Source organism: Cetorhinus maximus, chromosome 2 (genome assembly GCF_964194155.1).
Source record: "Cetorhinus maximus chromosome 2, sCetMax3.hap1.1, whole genome shotgun sequence".
NCBI lineage: Eukaryota > Metazoa > Chordata > Chondrichthyes > Lamniformes > Cetorhinidae > Cetorhinus > Cetorhinus maximus.
In genome coordinates this window covers 196097155-196119060 of record NC_135880.1, presented here as the reverse complement: position 1 = coordinate 196119060, position 21906 = coordinate 196097155, and the positions used below count along the sequence as shown (strand labels likewise).

Sequence of the window (21906 nt, the reverse complement as noted above, 5' to 3'; positions counted from 1 at the left end):
TTTGTAAGTGTGGGCTGGTTGAGCACGGTCTGTACTCTGCCTATTATGAACAGTCAAAAGAACATTGTTTGATTCAATCAGCCAATCATTGGGATGTATGGCCTATATACCTGGCATTGCACTGGCCCTGAAATTCATACACAACGTTGCTCAATTGTGTGGTATGGCAGGCAGAATGTCTTTTTTTTTCACTAATGGCCAACATTGCAGTTTGTGGGAGATTTCTGTGAGTAAACCAACTGCTGAATTTTCCTTCATTACCACAGTGAATATTCTAAAAAAAAGTACTTACGGGCTGTAAATTGCTTTGGATGACTTGGTTTAAGATTGTGAAAGGTGCTTTATAAATACTTTTTGTTGCAAGAAAGAAATTTGAATTCTCTGATTTAAATGTAAATACAGAAGTAGCCAGCTAAATTCAGTAACCCAAGTGAAGTGAAGGTAATCATCATGTTGTTAGTAACATTATAGAGAATATAGCTCAAAGACAGAGACCAGACACGATCATATTAAATGGCAGAGCAGGCTCGAGGGGTCATATGGTCTACTTCTTTCTTATGTTCCTGCACAGCATCAAAATAAGTCACTCAGCCCAACTGATTTATGCCAGTGTTTCTGATCCATCAAGCCTCCTCTTATCCTAAGTCAGCATATATTTCCATTTCTGTCTCCCTCATGTGTTAATCTAACTTGCCCTTAAATGCATTATTGCTATTCGCCTCAATTATTCCTTATTCTTAACACTCCTTAGGTTTCTCCTGAATTCCCTGCTGGATTTATTCATGACTGACTTATTTTCATGACCCTGAGTTTTTGACCTAATCCAACAGCCCAATCTTCTCTACATCTACCTTATCAAAACCCTTCATCGTTTTCAAGATCTCTGTTAGGCCAACCCCCCACCGCCCCCCACCCCAGACTTCTTTTTGATAGAGATGGTCTAGTGGAAAGTAGCAGAGAATTTAGGAAAACTCATCCTCAAACCTTAGGTTATCCTCATTTGTCAGCTCCAGGTACTGAGAGACTTGCTCTGGCTGGTGGCCGTTTTCAGGGTCGTCGTTTGCTGACAGTGAGAGGGTGGCAGTGGACAGACGGCTGTAGCATGTGGTCTGATAGGACATCTCGTCATCTTCCAGAGGAGAGCAGCTTTCCACCCTCATTGCTCCTGGTGTGACCGTGCTCGATTCTGAAAGATTATTAGATTTGCTTGGTCTGAAAGAAAACACAAATACAAGTGAGCCTTTTCCTTCAATCTTCCCAGAACTACCCTTCCAGAAAAATTGGTGCCTGTAGTCCTTATAGGAAGGTGGAACAACAGTAGGTCTCTCTAAACCTCTCCAACTCTACCTCTCTCTCTCTCCTCCCTTAACAATATTCTTAAAAACCTACCTAACTGACCAAGATCTTTTAGCCAACTGTCCTAATATTTCCTTATATGGCTTGGTGTCAAATTTGTTTGATATTCTTTCCATTCTCTACATTAAAGACACCACATAAATTCAAGTTGTTATTTTTGGTGTTCAGCCCCCTCAATCCTCTTCTCTCATTCAGTTAGGTCATAGTTAATCAGTACCTCAACTCCAGTTATCTGCCCTTCATTCAGATACCTTGATAGCTTCATCTAACAAACAACTATCGATGTTGGTCTTGAAAATTTCAGTTGAACCAGTATCCACAGCCTTTTGTGGGGTGCAGGTGACAGGGAAGCTGGGGGTGTTTTAGATTTCCATCCCCATTGTGTGGGAAAGGGCTGCCTGACTTCACTCCTAAATGTCTCAGCCAAAAAACACAAACACACACACACACACACACACACCAACTCCATTCCTATCCTCACCTAATACAGAGAGGCTTACAACTTCTTGTAATGTTGATTGGATAGGCATCAGAAATGATCTATCCTCTCTGTAGCTCATATTGAGGCAAATTATAGCACCATCACCAACCTTCCCCCTTAATCTCTAATGGTGACAGAGCTAGGGTTGCTGTAGTCAGTTGCATCAGTTTTTTAAACCATATGGTTCATGAAGTGTAAATATGGTTCCCCTTCTTCTATCCGCCCCCATTTTTCTTAGTAATATAGAACAGTCCTTACCCTTCCTGTGTGTCCCGGACTTGCCCAGCTTCCTCTATAGGGAGAGGCGGAGGAGGTGGGAGAGCATCCACCAGTCTCAGCCCAAAAGTGTGATGCTGGATCTTTGGAGAACAAAAAGTCTTCATCACCTTCCTCCCATCACCTGCCAATGAAACAGAGAGGTTAGAAACACAGGATAGGAGTAGACAATGGCATTTTGATACCAATCCAGGCATACCTTTTCAGTTTGGTCTTCTCATTATAATGTACAGACCCAGTTGACATTATGTCACTTCCTTAGCAATGTTGCTATCTGCCATGTAGGGTGTCAACACATTATTATAATGCTGATAAAAACAAAATACTGCGGATGCTGGAAATCCGAAATAAAAACTGAAAATGCTGGAAAAACTCAGCAGGTCTGACAGCATCTGTGGAGAAACAGGGTTATCGTTTCGAGTCCGTAAGATTCTTTATCAGAGCAAAAAAGTAGAAATGTGATTAAATTTATACTGTTTAAGTGGGGTGGAGGAGGTGAAGTTGGATAGAAGGCCAGGGATAGGTGGGGGCTAAGGAGAGATTGACAAAGATGTCATGGACACAAGACAAAGGGAATATTAATGGTAGTGGTTAGGGTTAAAAAAGGTGCTGATAATGGCATCAGAATGTCTGAATAGCAGAACAAGGGTCAGCGCTCTGTGAAATTCCTTCCTCTAATCCCAGCCCTTGCCGTGTATTCACTATACCCTCTGATCTTCCCCTCTCTGTTGCTGAACATCCTATACTCAGCAAAGGACTCAGTTTCATACCCTTATGCCCTCACCTCAACGAATTTTGGACTCGGCACAATGCTGAACTCTTCTTCCGCTGCCTTCATCTCTGTGCTCACTTCTTTGGGCAGGAGTCCTGCCCCTGTTCAATGAATCCTTTCACCCGCTTGCCGCTTCCACTGGAACCTCTCCTTATGGTCTCTTACCTGATACTGATCTTTTCACTGAGAACGGTAGGCGTGACATCGGCCGTCTCAATTTCTCTGCTCCCCTCACCCACTCTGACCTGTCTCCGTCTGAACTTGCTGCACTTCGTTCTCTCAGGTCCAACCCTAACTTTGTTATTAAACCTGCTGACAAGGGTGGTGCTGTTGTTGTTTGTTTCTGTTTTTATTATAATGTTGATGCCAGACTAAATATTGAAGAGCAATTTCATTTTCAAATTGTACAAAGGTGAGGCAAAAATCACACAGTATAAATAAACTATAACATTCTAGACTAATGATTGATAAGTATTGATTATTGCAAAAGGGAAAAAACCCTTTCGTCGACTTTCCTAGGATCTGGGATTCCTTTCCTGTGCTTCTCTCCAGCTCAGCCTCACTTTCCTCCTTTAAGACACTCTTTAAAACCTACCTCTGACCAACCTTTTGATCAGACCTAATATTTGCTTATGTGGCTCGGTGTCATATTTTGTTTTATAATAAAGTTATCCCTTGTTTAACGCTTCTAATATGTTTCTAAAAGACAAAGTGTTAAACAAAAATATAAGAAAATATGTAAAAATGACTTGTAATTTTTACATAAAAACCTAACTGGCTCAAAAATCCTCATTAACTCTACCAACTTACTCTTACATTACGGACCAGAAGGGGATTAATTTAAACAGCCTTGACTTCTCCTCTCACGACCTGCCTGTAAACAGAAAAGTGTTTTTGATTTCTGATTTCCCCCTTTATTTGGTACTGGTGCCAGTGTCCCACAAACCAGAACCCACTTCTCCCACACCAGTCTATTCCTTTCTCTAATCTTATTTGTCCTATGCCAATTTGCATGTGGCTCAGGTAATAATTCAGAAATGATCACCTTTGAGGTTCTGCTTCTTAATTTGGTGCCTAGCTCCTCATACTGCCTATGGAGAACCTCCTTCCTTATCCTGCCTACGTCTCTGGTACCTAGATGGACCACGACCACTGGATCCTCCCCTTCCCACTGTAACTTCCTCTCCAGCCCTGAGTAAATGTACCTCACCCTGGCACCAGGCAGACAATATAGCCATCTGGACGCTCGCTCCTTGCTACCGAGAACAGTGTCAATTCCCCTCACTACGCTGTTGCCTCCTACCACTGAATTCCTTTGTGCTCCCCCCATAATTGCGCAAAGGTAGGTAGTAGGTCAGAAGATTGGACAGAATATAAAAAACAATAGAAAAGAATAACTAAAATATTAATAAGGAGGGAAAAAATAGAGTATGAGAGCTGGTGTATTTTCTCTAACCCTTCAGTTTGGAGTGATCCAATCCTCTATTAATAACCCCACAACAAACTCGAGATAAGGTAAAATATGAGGGTTGGTGTATTTTACACGCACAAAATGGGGGAAGGGGTTTTTGCAACATCCACCACTTTTTGCAAGCGGGATAGAGAAAGAAAATGGTACATGGAAAAACCATGATATAATTAAGAGTTGTGGTTTCACTTGAGTCCAGAGTCCAGAGTCCAGAGTCAAAAGGTCCAGTGGTGTATTCCTTCAGAGGTTAGCAAGATGAAACTGTTGCAGGATGATCCGTCTTTCGAGAAGCAAGGACTTCCACAATGGGAGAAGGCACATAGACAGGAATTAGTCTTGAAGGCACAGTTACAGAAGTTCCAATGTTCTAGTAGTTCACAGTGTAGATAAGAGCCAGGCAATTTACCTGGACAGAGTTCTTTCTGGTGCTACCTGTTAGATGGTCAAACACTGCCTGGGTTCAGTTCAATTCAGCAATATTGCAGGTTCTGGCAGCTTGGGGGAGGTCACGTGACATATCCCCCACTACTTCTCCTGAGTGTTGGACAAAGGATGTATTTTCCCAGGTCTGGGATCTTCAGGTGTTTAATAGAGGAGTCAAGGTCCCTTTTGGCTGGAGCTCTGCCTTAGAAATGCAAAGGGTGGTGGTGCATTTCTTTGGAATTTGATTTTCTGCAGTCATCGAGGGCATTAGCACCTCTTTAAAGGTAGGTCTCTGCTGGTTTCTGAAGGTTAGAAATTCCTCTGGTATGAATCATGGCTAGTCAGGGTAAAGCCTTGGTCCATTTAAAAACAGACATTATAATAATTTCATAAAGTAGCCATGTTGATGTAGATATACATATATATTTTCCTTCCTGTCTTCTGGCCAGGACACTTAAAATCTTACAATACTAAATTCTTTAACTTACCTCTTGTTTGCCATTTCCCATCTCCAGCTCACCACCTCTCTCACACTCCACCTCCCTCCCTGACTATCCCGCTTCCATCTCTCCCTGCTCTCCACCTCGCCTGCTTGCCGCCTCCTTCCAATTCGCCAACCCTCCCGCTCGCCGCCTTTCCCAACTTACTGCTTCCGTCTTCAACCCTTCCCTCAGCATTTGACCATTGCCATGAATGAGGGCTCAGGAAAGGAGCAGTGAGAGGGAGCAAAGGAGCAAGAGAGTGTGGGGAAATGTTGAGCGGAAGGGTTGGGAGGAAGGCAGTGAGTGAGAAGAAGGCAGTAAGTGGTAGAGTTGGTGAGTGGGAGGGTTGGTGAGCGGGAGGGAAGTGGAAAACATGAGAGTCGGGAGAAGTGACAAACGGGAGGGTTGGTGAGTGGAAGGGAAGCATTGAACAGGAGTGTCAGGGAGGAAGCCAGTGAAGTGGCAGATTATTTTTTTTAAAAACTGAGCATGCTCAGTAACCGTGCTAGGCAGCGATATTGGGGGACATCCCTTAACTACCAATCATTCTAAAGTGAAAACACTGTTAGAAAACACATCGAACGAGAGATACCTGAATTCCTTCACAACCTTAGGATCTGCCAAATTATGTTACAGCCAATAATTACTTTTTAAAGTGTAGTCACTGTTGTAATATAGGAAACACGGCAGCCAATTTGGGCACAACAAGGTCCCAAAAATAGCAATGTGAAAATGGTCAGATAATCTGTTTTGTTGATTTTAGTTGAGGGAAAAATACTGACCAGCATATACCTGGGGATAACTCCTCTGCTCTTTTCCAAATAGCACTATAGGGTCTTTCACTAGAAGGCTTTAATGTTTCATCTGAAAGACAGCACCTACATTCTACACTGAGATTGGCACAGATTTTCCACCCAAGTCTCTTTAGAGTGTGACCTAAGACTCAGGATCAAGAGTGCTACCCACTGAACCAAAATTGACACTGTAGTGATCTTACTGTGTCTTTAACAGAGGGAGAATAGGCAAAGTCTCTCTCTCTCTCTCTCTCTTCCTTCTCCCACCACCCATTGAACTGTTGAACAGCAATCAAAACTGAATACATAGCTTTATTTCTTCTTAGGTGAATGGAACATTATCCAAATGCTGGGCAGAATCATCCCAGATTTGCAATAAGTGCAGTAGTAGGCGTGAAAAATGTTTTACCCGCCGGCCGCAATGACGGGTTTTCTAGCCATATCATCCCAGTCCCGGCGTGTCCCACCTTATTACCAATGCATTCACGAGAAACACTCCGGATCACTGGCGGGCGGGCTCAGAGTTGCCTGCCAGTCCGTGACTTCAGTGCTTCCTCATTCCGGACACCATATTTAAAGCGCTTCAGAGCGCAGCCTACTTCATGTCTTCAGTCCAGGACTACTCCAGGCGACAGATGGCCCCGAAAGCAAAGACGGCAGCCCCCAAATTTAGTGACGCCTCTCTGGGGCGCCTGCCGGATTCATTGAAAGGTAGCCATAATGTCCAATACCCCACTCTGGCTACCGGAGACACACCAGAGTCACCAATCCAGACTGGGAGGCAGTCAGTGCCACCTGAGCATGAGGAGGTCAGCCATGCAGTGCAGGAAGAGAATTAGTGCTTTCATCGTTCTACAAGGATAAGTCAACCACCTCATCACTCTCAACTCACACACTCCCATACCCATTACATATTCACACCTCAAGGGACAACGCTAGCTCCCTCACACACCCTCACATCTCCATCAGGCTATATCCTCTGGAGTTTGCGTCCTCACCCCATCCATGGCTGCATTCACCACACAAACATTCCACGCAGTGCCCTGCGTCCTGCTCACACTCTCTCCATCTGTTTTCATGCAGGAGAAGCTGGCTCAAAGCAGCAGGGAGAGGTCACAGACCAGGAGCGGAGTGGCCCACATTAGGCCCCTCACTCGCTTTGAGGAGTGTGCCATCGCTCTGACTGGTAAGGGTATGGACCGTACCTGTGGTGACGGTGAGGTCGGCAGCGAATACCAACATGAGGATCCTGCACTACATCATCCCTCTCTCAGCGCAAATCTAAGTGCTCTCTCTCCTGCTTTTGAATCTGCTGCCATACACTAATCATCTCTATTTTGCTTCACAGAGAGCTCTGCCAAGCGACTGACACCCTCAACCAGCCAGGCCCCCAGCTCCATCCAGGTAACCTCCAGTGAAGGGGGTGCCTCCTCTATTGAAGAGCTGAAAATAAGCAGCTTGGAAGACCCGTCACAGCATTTACCCACACCCTGCACCAGCGCAGAGACACACACCTCGGTGGGACCTAGACCTAGAGCAGGCTTGGATTCACAATCTGGTGGTCACCACACGAGCATGCGTCCGCAGCAGGAGGAGGAGGCAGATTCAGCCGAGCTCCCCGGCACCCGGAGGGCTCCTGGGGAAGAGGCATCTGTGAGGACCGAGTTAGATGACGAGCCGCTAGATTTGGCTATCCAACTCATCATGGAGAGTCAGCCCAGGGTCCATCTCTACCCCCGATTCCCCACCAATCACCCTCGCTGCCCCTTCTGCCACAATGGAATCAGCCTCACCCTCGCAGCTCCCTCTGCCCCCTCCTATACTCAATATTCCCACCTACTACGCCAACCCCGAGTTTGCTCCCCAGGAGGCAGTCATCCACTCCACAGACCCCTCCCTTGCACGTTCACCTGGGCAACCACCCCCTTACTCCCTCCTCCCCTCCGAACTCCCTCCTCCCTTGGACACCTTCCTCCCACTGGACCTTCCCCCCCTCCGAACCCACTCCTCTCCTTGATATCTTCCTCCCCCTGGACACCATGCCCCTCTGAACTCCCTGCCTTACACCTTGCTCTCCCCTTACACCTATTACCCTACTAGCTTCATTCTGCCCGTCACAACCTTCTCCCCCTCCCCACCTCACCCCTCCTGACACCTTCCTCTGCCCACCACCCAACCTCACCCCTCCTGACACCTTCATCCCCCCACCTCTAAACCTCACCTCCTGACACCATCATCCCCCACCCAACATCAACCCCCCGACACAATCATCCCCTGCTCCCGATCTCACCCGAGACGCCTTCGTTCCCCCCTCCCAATCTCACTCCCCAGGCACCTTCGTCCTCCCCTCCCAACTTCACCCCTCCTGACACCTTTGTCTCTCCCTCCCAACCTCATATCCTCTGGCACCTTCGTTCCCCCCCTCCCAACCTCACACCCCCTGACACCTTCATTCCCTCCCTCCCAACCTCACTTGGTACACCTTCCCCCCACCCCCGAAATCCCTGCCTTACACCTTCCTCCCCCTTACACCTACCTCTTCACTGGCTGTATTCTCCCCCATTGCACACTCCTCCCCCTGTACTCCCTCCTCCCCGCTCCCAACCTTACACCCCTGACACCTTCATCCCTCCCTCCCAACCTCACAACCCCGACACCTTTGTTTCCCCCCCTCCCCCCACTCCCAACCTCACACCCCCACTTGGTACACCTTCCTCTCCAGTCAAACATAGACCTTCCTCTTCCAACCCCCCACCACCCAGTACACCTTCCTCTCCCACTCACAGCTGGACCATCCTCTCCTCCCCCCCATGCCAATCATCCGTAGCAGCCCATGGCCAAGATCATGATGTCCTGAAGCAGATCCGAAGCATCAACTGAGACCTCCCACCTTCCATGAGCTGCTTCACGGTGAAGCCATATCCATGAGAATCCACCCAGCATGCAGTGCATGTGTTCTTCCAGGGTCCGGTAGCTATAGGACTCCAGCATCACCTTCTCCTTGGATGTCCCCGATCTGAGCAAGGCCCCAATGGTAAGTCCCGACTTCTGCATATCACACTTGTGCACTTGTTCTGGGCCGGCGTTTTTCCTGCCAGTTTAATGGTAAATTAGGATGGGCCTTACTTGCGTCCTATTACCAGTATGCAAATAGGGTTCACGCCGACCTCTGGCGGGGTTCACATTCTGCAATGGTGGACACCATCGGGTGAGCCCGCTGTGCTTTCACGCGGGCGTGAAACCGATTTCTGCTCCTCGTGCCGAACTGTCCCACCCCCCCACCCCCTGCCCACCATGACGCCTGACGCCAAAGGGAACGGACGATCCCGCCCATTGTTTCTGTTCATTTCCCTTTTCCCAGGAATACAAAGACAACATACTTCTTTGTGCCAACTTGTCACTACAGGCAATGATCATCTTAACCGGAGTTTGTAAATAGGCACAAGTATAATCCTGAGTGGCTTGAGGCTTTTGACTAGAGACTCTATTCCATCTACATTTTTAGGGACAGTCCACAGCAACCGACAAATGACTGAGAAGGCCCATCTGATACTTGCCAAACAAACCGTTGGCCAGAACAGATGGTGGCTCCACCCTCTGATGGGTGTGTTTATATTTGCCATTGGATACCTGTGGAGACCACATCTCAGCATGGCACACAGCAATGCCAGAGGGAGCAGGGAAACCTCATATCTTACAGTGCCAACAACAGAATTAGGGTTGGTGCCAATGGTAGCTTTATAACAAGAAGGAACACTTAAAAAGATAGTTAATATCTGTCTGTCTGGAACGATTAATTCCCTGTTTGTATGCAGATTAAAATAAATCACTTGTTTTGTACGGTTTTTGACTTGATCCAATCATAATATAATGATACATTAATCTATATAACTTCATTGTTCTATACAAAACAACCAAGTATATTATATACTGCTCAATACACTGTATGAGTCTGTTCTGTATACTGCCCTAAACACCTCATACTGCCGAATATATTGTGGCGTAGCGTTCCCGCTTGAACCTAATCTCAGAGTCCGACACAAACTGCACCCAAAATTGCATCAGTATTGTAAAGCATCCCCCTCCCAATCCATGTCTCCTCTCAAATTAATTTGCTTATCACCGAAAACAGAATCTGCCATGAATTGGTGCAATTGAGTGGCATTTTAAAACACAATGTAAAAAGAAACTAACAGAAAATGCTGGAAATACTCAGCAGGTCAGGCAGCATCTGTGAAGATTAAAACAGAGTTAATGTTTAAGGTCAATGACCTTTCATAACTACACAAACACACACACATACAGGCAGGGACACAAACACACACAGGCAGGGGACACACACACACTGTGTATATATAAATGCCCTGTACAATGCACACTTGTCTACATATGGGGCCATAACTTCCAAGCTCCCCAGCATCGGATTTGGGGGTGAGGGGGGCAGGGTGTGGGGGTGTACCCTAAAGATGTGCTGGGGAATCCCTCTCGGAACTTCACAGGTAAGCATTTACATGGCAATTGCCCAGAACTGCAAACTTCCTCTGGGCAATTGCCCTGCACTGTGAAATAAAACGCAAACTTCAGATGCTTCTGAAGGGTTACACCGATAGTTAATCAGAAAAGTTAGGAGAATTAAAACCTCTTCTAGCTTCTGGGTAACTATTGTAAAGACCCAGGCCAATCCCCCCACGGCACTCCCCCAACACCCCCAACCATCCAGGGACATCCCCACCCCTGACTAATCACCCCACCACAGCTTTCTCTGCCCCCAACACTCCATGGGATCCACCCCACCCACATGGGACTCCTCACAAGACTCCCTCTTTCCCTTGGGCCCAGCTCTCACTCCCCAACCCGAGCAGACCATCCCCCAACACCCAGCACGTCCAATCCTCACCCTGACCCGACCCTAACCTCCACCTCGCAGGCCCAACCTGACACATCCTCAACCCCAAGGTCCGACCAGACCCCCACTCGTCCCGATGTTCAACCCTCCATCCCCCCCCAGAAATTCCAACCCCCCTATCCCCCTGAATGTCCGACCCTCCCACCTCCTCCAAATGTCCGATGCCCCCACCCCACCTGAATGTTCAACCCCTCAACCGCCTCCCGAATGTCTGACACCCCCGTCCCCTCCCAATGTCCGATGTCCACAGCCCCCCACCCTCCCGAATGTCTGGCTTGTTCCACCTCTTCCCAATGTCCGAACCCACTCAAATGTCTGAGCCCCATAGCCCCCTGATGTCTAACTGTTGTAGGGTGGCTGAGTTACACTGTTAATTGTAGAGTTGATCAGCAGCCACTTCTTGGGTGGAAACTTTAAGTTTATTTACAATACGCTCAGCAGCAACTACATGTGTGCTTTCAACTCCAACTCTAACTCTACACTGACTGCTGAGGTAGCCCACGTTACTCTCATACTCGTTACTACAGATCATGTGATATTCCTTAACAAGTATTATTCTCAAAGATACATTAACACACTAAATAAAACCATAATTACTACATTCCTCCCCCTTTAACTCAGCTATCCATATTATATTTACAAGTACATATTTTTCAAGACAACATAATATTTACACTGGGTAAGGAATTTACAAATTCAGTCTTCCAGGTGGTTTCCTAGTACATGTAAAACGTCGCAGCTCCACAATTTCAGATTCGTCAGGGACCTTCTTTCCTGGAGTTGCCTGAACATCAGGGGCTTCGGTGGGCACTTGCAGTTCTGTATCCTCAACTCTTACAGGAACATCAGACGTGTCAGTCAGTCCTGGTTTGAGTATCATCAACAGGAAATGCAAACCCGGTCATGATCACTGGTGGAACCAAATCTTGGTGATTTGTCTCTGTCTTTCTTAAATGGTCCACATGTTTACAGATGATTTGGCTTTCCACCTCCATGTGGTAAGATAGAGGTCCAGTCACCACACTTATTTCACTCGGTAACCACTTTGGTCCTTCCCCAAAGTTCTTCACGTATACCGGCTCTCCCATGGTCAATTTCCTCTCGTGCCTATGCCAGCCATGTCTAGTTTTCTGGCTTCACTGACTTCTTTCCACCTTCCCCTCTAAACTCAGCATTATTAAGCTCAACCTCATCCTGAGACGGCGTTTCAACAATAAATCTGCAGGTGGTACACTTGTTGTTGTGTGAGGGGTAGTCCTGTAATGAAAAAGGAAGTGTGCTAGCTTGGTTGCCAAGGAATCACCAGTTAGCTTTTTCATGCCTGCATTGAATGTTTGAACTGCCCTTTTGGCCAGTCCATTTGAGGAAGGGTGGTACGGTGCAGTTTTCACGAGTGATGCCATTGAGGCTGATAAACTGTTGAAAATCAGCACTCGTAAATGCCATGCCATTATTGGCAACAACTGCTTCTAGTGGCCCGTGGATGGAAAACTCTGACATAGTTTCTCAATTGTAGCGCCTGATGTTAGTGACTTCACTTCACAGTACTTTACCACATTTTCAATGTCGCCATCCATCCCCAGCCACCATAGGTAGCTGCGTGCTATGGTCTTCATTCAGGAGGTCCCAGGATGGGTACTAAATCCAGATTTATACAGTCCATATTCCAGTTCAATTAAAAACGGCTCCCTTCCCTTTGGAGGAACGATCACTCATGCTCCCCACAGTAAGATGCCATCCTGGTTGGTTGGTTCATGTCTTCCATTGAAGTACGGTTTCATTTAATCAGATACAGGCTCCTGTGACCAACCATGTAGCACCTGTTCTTATACTTGAGATAGGACTGGATCCCGACTTGTCTAATCTGTCAAGCACATACCGGCAAGGAATCTAAGAAATTTAACAGCAAAACAAGTTCCTGTGGAACTGGGACGTGCTCATCATTTTCTTGTAAAGGCAAACAGCTAAGGGCATCAGCATTTGTGATTTGATTACCAGGCCTATGTACGAAAGTGTATTCATATGCTGCCAGGATTAGGCCCTATTAGTATTTCTGTATCTTCTTCCTTCTTTCTAGCACAGACTTTAATCTCGGCCTTCTTTTAACTTCACTGTTAGCCAGACTTCTCTCAGGTGCAAGCTCAACTTGTCTGAGCTCAGTGGCTGAGTCTCCCAAAATTTCATTATCTGTCTGCTTCTTGGAAAATTCTGCAACGTTTGCTTCCAAAGCCTCTTTGGCTTCATTTAGCTGATTCTTCAGCTCTTCCGTCTCTTTTTTGTATTTGTTTGCTGCCTCCTGGAAAATTGAACATTGCTGTATCTTTGCTGCCAACTGACGCTTCAGTTCTTCCATTTCTTTTTTGTATTTGTTTACTGCCTCCTGGAAAATTGAACATTGTTGTGTCTCTCTGCCAACTCGTTCTTCAGTTTGTCCAGAGAGATGCTGAATTCTTTCTGTTTCTCTTCATACTTTTCCAGAGGTACAAACTTTGACTTGAGGGCATCTTGTAGTGTGTGAAGGTCTGTCAACAGGTTTTCTTTTTCCCTTTGAAGGTTGTTCACCTCATCTGAAACTGTGTCATCAAGCGGGGTCTCTCCAAGTTTCTTCTGCAGTTCTTCCAGGTTTTGGCTTAAGACAGCCAGCATTTCTTCAGGTTGTTGAGTCCTTGCACACTCCTTTTTCAAAATAGAAACGTTTCCAGCTTCCTTTTGGAATCTCAGTGCCAATCAAGGTGGATTTCCCTTAGTCAATTTTGTCCTACAAGGCTTGGTTCTCTGTCTCTCAATGCCAACATTAATTGATGTTCACCATTATTAAAATATCTGAAAGTATGTTCCCCAATTACTGTAGTGGAAGCTCCCATGTCTACTTCCATTCTAACAGGTTTACCATTTACTTTCACTGTGACAAATATTGGTTCTGTCTTTCCAACTTTCAGATTAAACAACATTGTAGATTTCATTGGGCTTCTTTTGTTTACAAGCCTGCTTGAATCTTTCCTTGCACTGCCTCATTATATGTCCATTTCTATGATAATAGTAGCATTCGATTTTTTTAAATTGCCAATCGCTAAAAGACTGATTGTTTCCACCTCTTAAAAATTTTCTTCACCATCACTGCCAAGTTATTTTTCTTTATTCTTTGGCTAGCTGTTTCCCACTTCTCAGTGGAGTCTTGCTTTCTCACGCCTCTTTCGGCTGAGGTTTCCCACCCAATGTGGAACACAACACCATTTTGCGCACCCTGTATTGCTTTTGAATCTCTTACTGCACTTTCCACAGCCAGCGCCATCCCTACCATCTTCTTGAAATCCAGACTCACTTCGGACAATAATCTTTTCTGAATAGTGTCCTCTTTCACACCACACACTAAACGATCTCTGAGCATCTCGTTCACAGTTGCATTGAACTTACAATGTTCCATTAACTGCTTCAAATATGTCATATTGCTAGCAATTGTCTCACCCGTGGCTCTATTTTGTGAATTAAATCTGAACCTCTGTACCGTGACTGAGGGTTTGGGTTTGAAATGACCCTTCACGAGGTCCACCAATTCAAAATTTTTTTGAATCTGGGGCAATGGGTGCCATCAAACTTCGATCAAACCGTAGGCTTTGCTCTCACAAGTGCTCAAGAGGATCGCGTGCCTCTTCTCTTTACCCGTAATCTCGTTCGCTCAAAAAAAGAACTTGAGGCGCTCTATGTACTGAGGCCAATCATCTGTGGCTGGTTCAAAAGGATCAATTCTCCCAAATTGTGGCATTTTGAGAGAAGATAATTTCTTCAATTCTAACAGAGCATGCTACTTACAATCACTGGGCGAGGTACAGTGTCGATTTCTTTTTAACTTCTGTTCAATATTATTTTATCCTCATCGCCAGTTTGTTGTAGGGTGGACAAGTTGTGCTATTAATGATAGAGTTGATCAGCAGACACTTCTTGGGTGAAAACTTTAAGTTTATTTACAACATACTCAGCAGCAACTACACGTGTGCTTTCAACTCCAACTCTACACTGGCTGCTGAGGTAACCTGCGCTACTCTCCTGTTGTTTGCTACAGATAATGTGATCTTCCTTAACAAGTATTATTCTTAAAGGTACATTACACGCTAAATAAAGCCATAATTACTACACCCCTCCCCTTCAATCCTATCCACTCACCTTAGGCACTTACCTTCTACCTGGCCTGTTAATTTCAATCAGGCCTTTAAACTTAGCTGGTTTACGGCAGCTAATGCCATAAAAAAGGGGGCGTGTACTCCTTCAGTCCGACTCTGCTGGACTGCAACACTGGACATCAGAGACAGCTGCGCTGCCTGGATCTCGCCCGGCTTGAGTCGGAAAGTCGGACGAGACAGGCAAGGAATAGATTTGGCATAGGTAAGTTGGCATGGGGTGGCAATCTGAAGCTGGCTGGTACTCCAAGTGAGTTATGGCTCATATGGTTTACTATATATAAAACCCTACATCCTACAAATCATACAGCATCAGCCAAATATATGGATTGTAAAAATCTGGATTGAGTACCCCAATTTAAAAACTGTACACTCCATTAGAACTATTTCTAGTAAAAGCAGAGTTCAGATACAGATCAGCCATGACATAATTAAATGGCATACCAGACTAGAGGAGCGAATCACATTCTGTTACTCTGTTCCTTTTTCAATGTTTAAACTCTTACCCTGGCACTGCGATACCTCACAACACAAAAGCAAAATATTGCAGAGGTTGGAGATCTGAAATTAAGATAGAAAATGCTAGAAATGGTCAGGTCTGCCAGCATCCAGGGAGAAGGAAACAGAGTTAATGTTTCCGGTTGATGACTTTCAGCAGGATGTTAACTCTGTCTCTCTCTCTAACGCCACAGATGCTGCCAGACGTGCTGAGTATCTCCAGCATTTTCCGTGACACCTGAGTTGGCAAATGAAACTGAACTAGGCAAAACTGGAGAAAAATGGCCACTGTTTCCAGCAAAATATATCAAAATGAAAGCAAGTACAGACTCACCCTGTCTACTTCAATAGCACTGCAGAGAAGGTTATGCTGTAGTCATTGAATAGTACCAGGCTTTAGGATAACAAATAATTACTGATATAATATTACCTATTTATAATATAACAATATACATTATTTATATAATTAACTATTTATTTACACAAGTTATACATCAGTGAGCTATTGTATTACAGCTGGCCACGGGTGAAAACTTAGTGTTACCAGTGTTATCAGTGAGCTCCTATTAGTTACTGGTGGAATCAAAGCTCCCCCCTCTGGTTTCCCTGTGAATCCCACCTCACACTAAGAGTGGAACCTTCCACTCCGAAGTCTCAATTTCAGTGGCATACGCAGAAGTGGGAGTGTGGATAGCTGAACACATGTGATCTTGCCCTATTCAGCTCATCATTTATTCATCAGTGCAGAGCATGGCGAATCTTGTGGTGGGCCCAGGCGGTTAGCTCATGGGGTTGAAGATCCAGGCGCCATATTTAAAGGGCACCCGGACAGCCATTCACTCACTGCAGACCAGGAGCCCGGAATTCTGCATCCACAAACATGTTGAGGAAAAGAAAGCAACCTTCAGTTGCAGGCCATCCAGGAGAGGCGGGAGGTGCTGTATCCCTGGCGTGGCAGCAGGAGGCCTGGGAGGAGGGGTGGTTAGCACCATGGGGCCCAAAAATAAACTAGGCAGCAGTGCCAGAAGAGAATGAATGATCTGTCCAGCTCCACCTGGACAAGTACACCATCTACTCACTGCAAACTGACACTCTTATAAAGGCACCAGGCAGTCTAAAGGTTGGAGTGCACAGGGATGTCACACACTACCAGCAGATGGGACATCAGCGCTGAATATGTGCCAACCACTTTAAGCTCTCAATCTCATATCAGTTGCAGGACTTACGGCTTCTAAATCACTTACTGGGGAGGGCTCAGCAGCTGCCACAGGCATACATGCTCCTGAACTGCTCACACATCCATTGGGATCACAATCAATCTGTTGTGAGTGGTGGCCGATCAGTTGATCAGCAGACACTCCTTGGGTGGAAATTTAAAGTTTATTCGCAAGGAACTCGGCAGCAACTACATGTGTGCTTTCAACTCAAACTCTATCTCTACACTACTAACGACTGAGGTAGCCTGCACTACTCTCCTATTGGATACTAAAGATCATGTGATATACCTTAACGAGCATTATTCTTAAAGGTATATTACACACTAAATAAAACCATAATTACTACACAATCCTATTGCCTTTCTGTAGGAGAAGAATGCCCACAACAGAAGGGAGCGGGCCAAGACCTGAGGGGCATGCCAGAGATCCGGGTCCTCACCCCTTTTGAGGAGCAGGCCGCTGAGCTAGCTGGGGAACAGCAGGACCATGCCTGTGCTGAAGATGAGATCGAACTCTCCCCAGAAGCCAGTGAGGGTGCATCCAGTCTCCAGTTGTCACATGCGTGCACTGACTGAGTTCTCTTTAATTTATGAGCCTGCTTAGTGAATCACAAAGTCTTTCTTTCTTCCATTCCAAGTACCAGCAAGAAACGGAGGAGTACTGCCACCTGGACATGCCCCAGCCCCAATTCCACCTCTGATGAAGATGCCTCAGAATCTTCAGAGGATGCACCATCATTTGGCTCACCTGCACCGTCCACCAGCACAGATACAGTCACCTCAGTGGATACATGTTCTAGACTACGCTCAGGGTCACAATCTGGTGAGCACATCACTGACGCGGGTCCACATCTGGCAGAGGCAGTGACAGCCGGAGGGCTGCTGGAGAACAAGCACCTGATTAGCCCCTTGCTGAGCTTCTGGAGTTGGCCATAAGAGACCTGGTGAAGATGCAGAGACAGGCAGGGGAAGATCAGGCAGACCTGTCAGAGGCCATTAGCAGACTGGACTGAAGGCTGGAGGAGTCCATCCATGTTCTGTCTGCTGCTGTGGCTCCAGCATGCGAGCATGTGGCTGCCTCCTTGGAAAGGGTGGTGGCCACCTTGGAGACCCAGGTCCAGCAGAACGCACAGTGGCTGCCAGATATGTGCTGGGACCTGCACTCCGTTGCTCTAGCCATGGGTGCAGTGCAGCAGTGGCTAGGCGAGAGGGAGATGGAGCACCCTCTCCTCCCTCCAAGTGCCCCTTCTCCTCAAAGAGGTGCCATTAGGCACCTGAAGAGTGGGGGAGCATCAGTCAGACGCCCCGGGGGCTTCGTCCCAGGACACTCCAAGGGTACCCTGACCCTGCACCTCCCCATCATCTCCAGTAGGTCAGGCTGAGGAGGGTGTACCTGCGCCTGAGCAGGAGACCTTAACAGACCGGGCTCCTCTATGTCTCGGGCTACAAGAGGATGCACACCAAACCCATCGCAGTTAGCAGGGCAGGCAGCAGGCTGCATCCGCTTCAGCGAGAGATGTCGGGGCTGTACCTAGACATAGCAGTAGGCAACAAAAAATTAGGAAGTATTAAAGTCACAAAGGTGGTACAGGTGTACAGCCATTGTAAATATTTTACACAATTGTAAATATATTTTCACTTTCATTGTTTGGAAGTCTCCTGAATTCCATCTTGCTGGTAGTTGCTTCAATGTCTGCAGTGTTTAAGGCTCTGGAATGTGGGCCTGCATCGGAGTCCGATCAGGAACTTCAATAGATTCAGTTCCCCCACATTAACAGCATAGTAGTTACTCATTAATCCCACATGTGAATGATTAAGCGCTGGCCATCAGTTGTCACTATGCTGCCTGGCCACTCCTCATGCAAGCCATTACTTGCAGCTCACCATGTTCTGCCCTCTGTTCATCGAGGTTATTGCGTCTCCTGCTGCTGTTGCCCTAATATCAGATGTGGGTGGATGGCATGAGTAATTAAGGGGAGTGCTCACTGTTCATTGGGAAGCTCGACCCACCTTTAACTCGCCTTGAAAGTCCAGAGAACAAAATTCCGGCCTCTCATCGGGAAACAGATTTTTGGCCTCTGTGGTAGTGTGGCCAAGTCGCCTATTTGTAATAGGATTGATCTGCAGATAACTTTCTAAGTGGAAACATTAGGTTTATTTACAATACAACCAGCAGCATTTACACGTGTGTTTTCAACTCCATCTCTATCTCTACACTGACCGTGGAAGTAGCCTGTGCTGCTAACACGTTGGTTTACACAGATCATCTGATCTTACATCACAGGACTATTCTTAAAAGTACGGTCCAACATTTAACAAAACCGTAATTACTACATTCCTCCTCCTTATGTACATTGCTGTACATATTGCATTTACAAGTATATTTATCTTATGACATTATAATATGTACACAGGTCATGAAATTTACAAGTTCAGTCTTTCAGGTGGCTTCCTGATTCATGTGGAATGTTGCAGCTCCACAACTTCAGGTTCTTTCTCGGGAACCATATTCAGGAACTGCATGAACATCAGGTACCTTGGTGGGCACTTGCAGTTCAGTGTCTTCCATTCTGATAGAGACATCAGGCATGTCAGTCCTTGGTTGAGCATCTTCAACAGGAAATACTGGTTCAGTGATGGTTACAGGTGGAACCATATCTTGGTTGTGGTATCTCTTTTTCTTAAATGGCCCACATGCTTGTGGGTGATCCGGCCTTTCACTTCCATGATAATGGTCCAGTCATTGAGCTTATTTTACCCAGTAACCACTTCGGTCCTCCACCGAAATTCTTCAAGTATACTGCTTCTCCAACATAAATTGTCTCTCACAACTATGCAAGCCATGCACAGCTTTTTGGTTTCCTTGACTCTTCTTCACCTTACCCTCCAAATTTGGAAATATTAGGTTCGGTCTTGTCCTAAGATGGCAGCTCATCAACAATTCTGCAGGTGTTGCTCCTGTCATCATATGGGGGGTTGTTCTGTAAAAGAGAAAGCGTGAAAGCTTGGCCTCCAATGAATCGTCTGTTAACTTCTTCATTCCCGCCTTAAAAGTTTGAACTTCCCTTTCCACCAGTCCGTTTGATGACAGATGGTACGGTGCAGTCTTCACATGGGTAATACTGTTGAAGATGATAAATTGTTGGAACTCAACACTCGTGAATGCAGTACTGTTATCAGATACGACTACTTCTGATAGTCTGTGGATGGCGAAGCTCTGGAGTAGTTTCCCTATTGTAGCGCCCGATGTTGGTGATTTCACCTTATAAACATCTAACCACTTGGAATGGGCATCTATAATCAGTAGAAACATGGTTCCAAGGAAGGGTCCGACATAGTCAATGTGTAATCGCACCCAGGGTCTACCCAGGCCACTCCCATGGGTGCAAGGCAGCTGCCACCACCAACTTTTACAACTGTTGATATTGCACACAGTGCTTTATCACATTTTCAATACCGCCATCCAGCCCCGGCCACCACAGATAACTGTGCACTATGGTCTTCATTCAAGAGATCCCTGGATGGGCACTGTGTAGTTCGACTATAAGTGCCTCTCTTCCCTTTGGAGGAACTATCACTCACGCACCCCATGATAGAATGCCATCTTGACTGCTCATCTTGTGTCTTCGGTTGAAGAACGGTTTTCATTTCATCAGAGATTGGCTCCTGGGACTAACCACGTAACACTTGGTCTCACGCTCGAGATAGGATTGGGACCCGATTTGCCCAGTCTCGGGTCTGTCTGGCACATACTGGCAAGGAATCTAGAAAATTTAATAGTAAAACGAGTTCCTGTGGAACTGGGGCATGTTCGTCATTCTCTTCTAAGGGCAGGCGACTCAGGGCATCGGCATTTGCGATGTGAATGCCAGGTCTATGCACAGAGGTGTAACCATAAGCCACTAAAACTAGGCCCATCATTGTATTCTTGCTGAGGCTACAGGTGGCATAGCCTTACCCTCGCTAAACAAACCCAATAGTGGTTTGTGGTCTGATACAATCGTGAAATGCCGGCTGTGCATGTATTGCTGAAATTCTTTTACACCAAAAATGGTCGACAGATCTTCCTTTCCAATCTGGGAATATCCTTTTACAGCTGTGGTAAGCATCCTGAGTACATAGACCATTGGCCGCTCTGTGCCATCGTCCATTCTATGAGATAGTACCGCTCCCACTCTTTCGGGAGACGCATCACATGTTAGCACCAAGTCTTTCGTCTGGTCATAATGCATTAACAGGTTGGATGAGTGTAACAGTTGTTTCACTTTCATGAAAGCTTCTTTTTGGGGTGCCTCCCAAGCCCAACATTGGTTCTTTCTTAGTGGTGAATACAGAGGAACAGAACTCTAGATAAATTAGGTAAAAATCACCCATAATAATTTAATCAACCCTAAAAATGATTTAAGTTCAGAGGTGTTCATGGGTGTTCTCTTTAGCTGGGTGTAACCCCTGAGAATCTACCCGGTGGCCCAAATAGATTGCTTCCTTTGCTTGAAAAGTGCATTTTTTCTTTTTCAGTCGCACTCCTGCTTGTAAAAACGTTTTAGGGCTCCCTCTAGGTTAGCCAAATGTTCCTTTTCAGTGAATCCGGTTAACAGCACATTGTCTAAGTAGGCTACAACCTGGGGTAGTCCCTGCAGTAAGCTTTCCATTGTTCGCTGAAAGATGGCACAGGCTGAGAAAACACCGAAAGGCATGCTTGTATATTGGTACAACCCTTTGTATTAATTGTGATGAATTTCCAGGAGGCATTATCCAACTCTAATTATTGATATGCGTGACTCATGTCAAGCTTTGTATACGTTGTCCCTCCTGCTAGCTTGGCATATAGGTCTTTTTTGGAATGGGGTACCTGTCCAATCTGGCTACTCTGTTGACCATTAGTTTGTAGTCCCCACAAATTCGGACACTTTGGTCTGGTCTAAGAACAGGGACTATGGGTGCTGAACCGCTTTTATGACACCCAGCCTCTCTAACCGGTTCAGCTCAGCGTCAACCTTCTCTCTCAGGGCATATGGCACTGGTCTTCCTTTCATGAAGCGAAGGGTTGCTTCTGGAT

The 21906-nt window shown here is 46.1% G+C and overlaps 1 protein-coding gene across 2 annotated transcripts in view; it reads right to left on the bottom strand.

Moving 5' to 3' along the window:
• Positions 1–21906, bottom strand: part of robo4 (roundabout, axon guidance receptor, homolog 4 (Drosophila)) — a 137815-nt gene that overhangs the window by 15481 nt on the left and 100428 nt on the right. For both annotated transcript variants that reach the window (XM_078531573.1, XM_078531574.1), the window contains 2 exons: positions 2096–2237; positions 985–1212 (listed from right to left, as the gene is read on the bottom strand). In XM_078531573.1, the coding sequence (XP_078387699.1) occupies positions 985–1212; positions 2096–2237 (370 nt within the window). The remainder of the gene's footprint in view (positions 1–984; positions 1213–2095; positions 2238–21906) is intronic.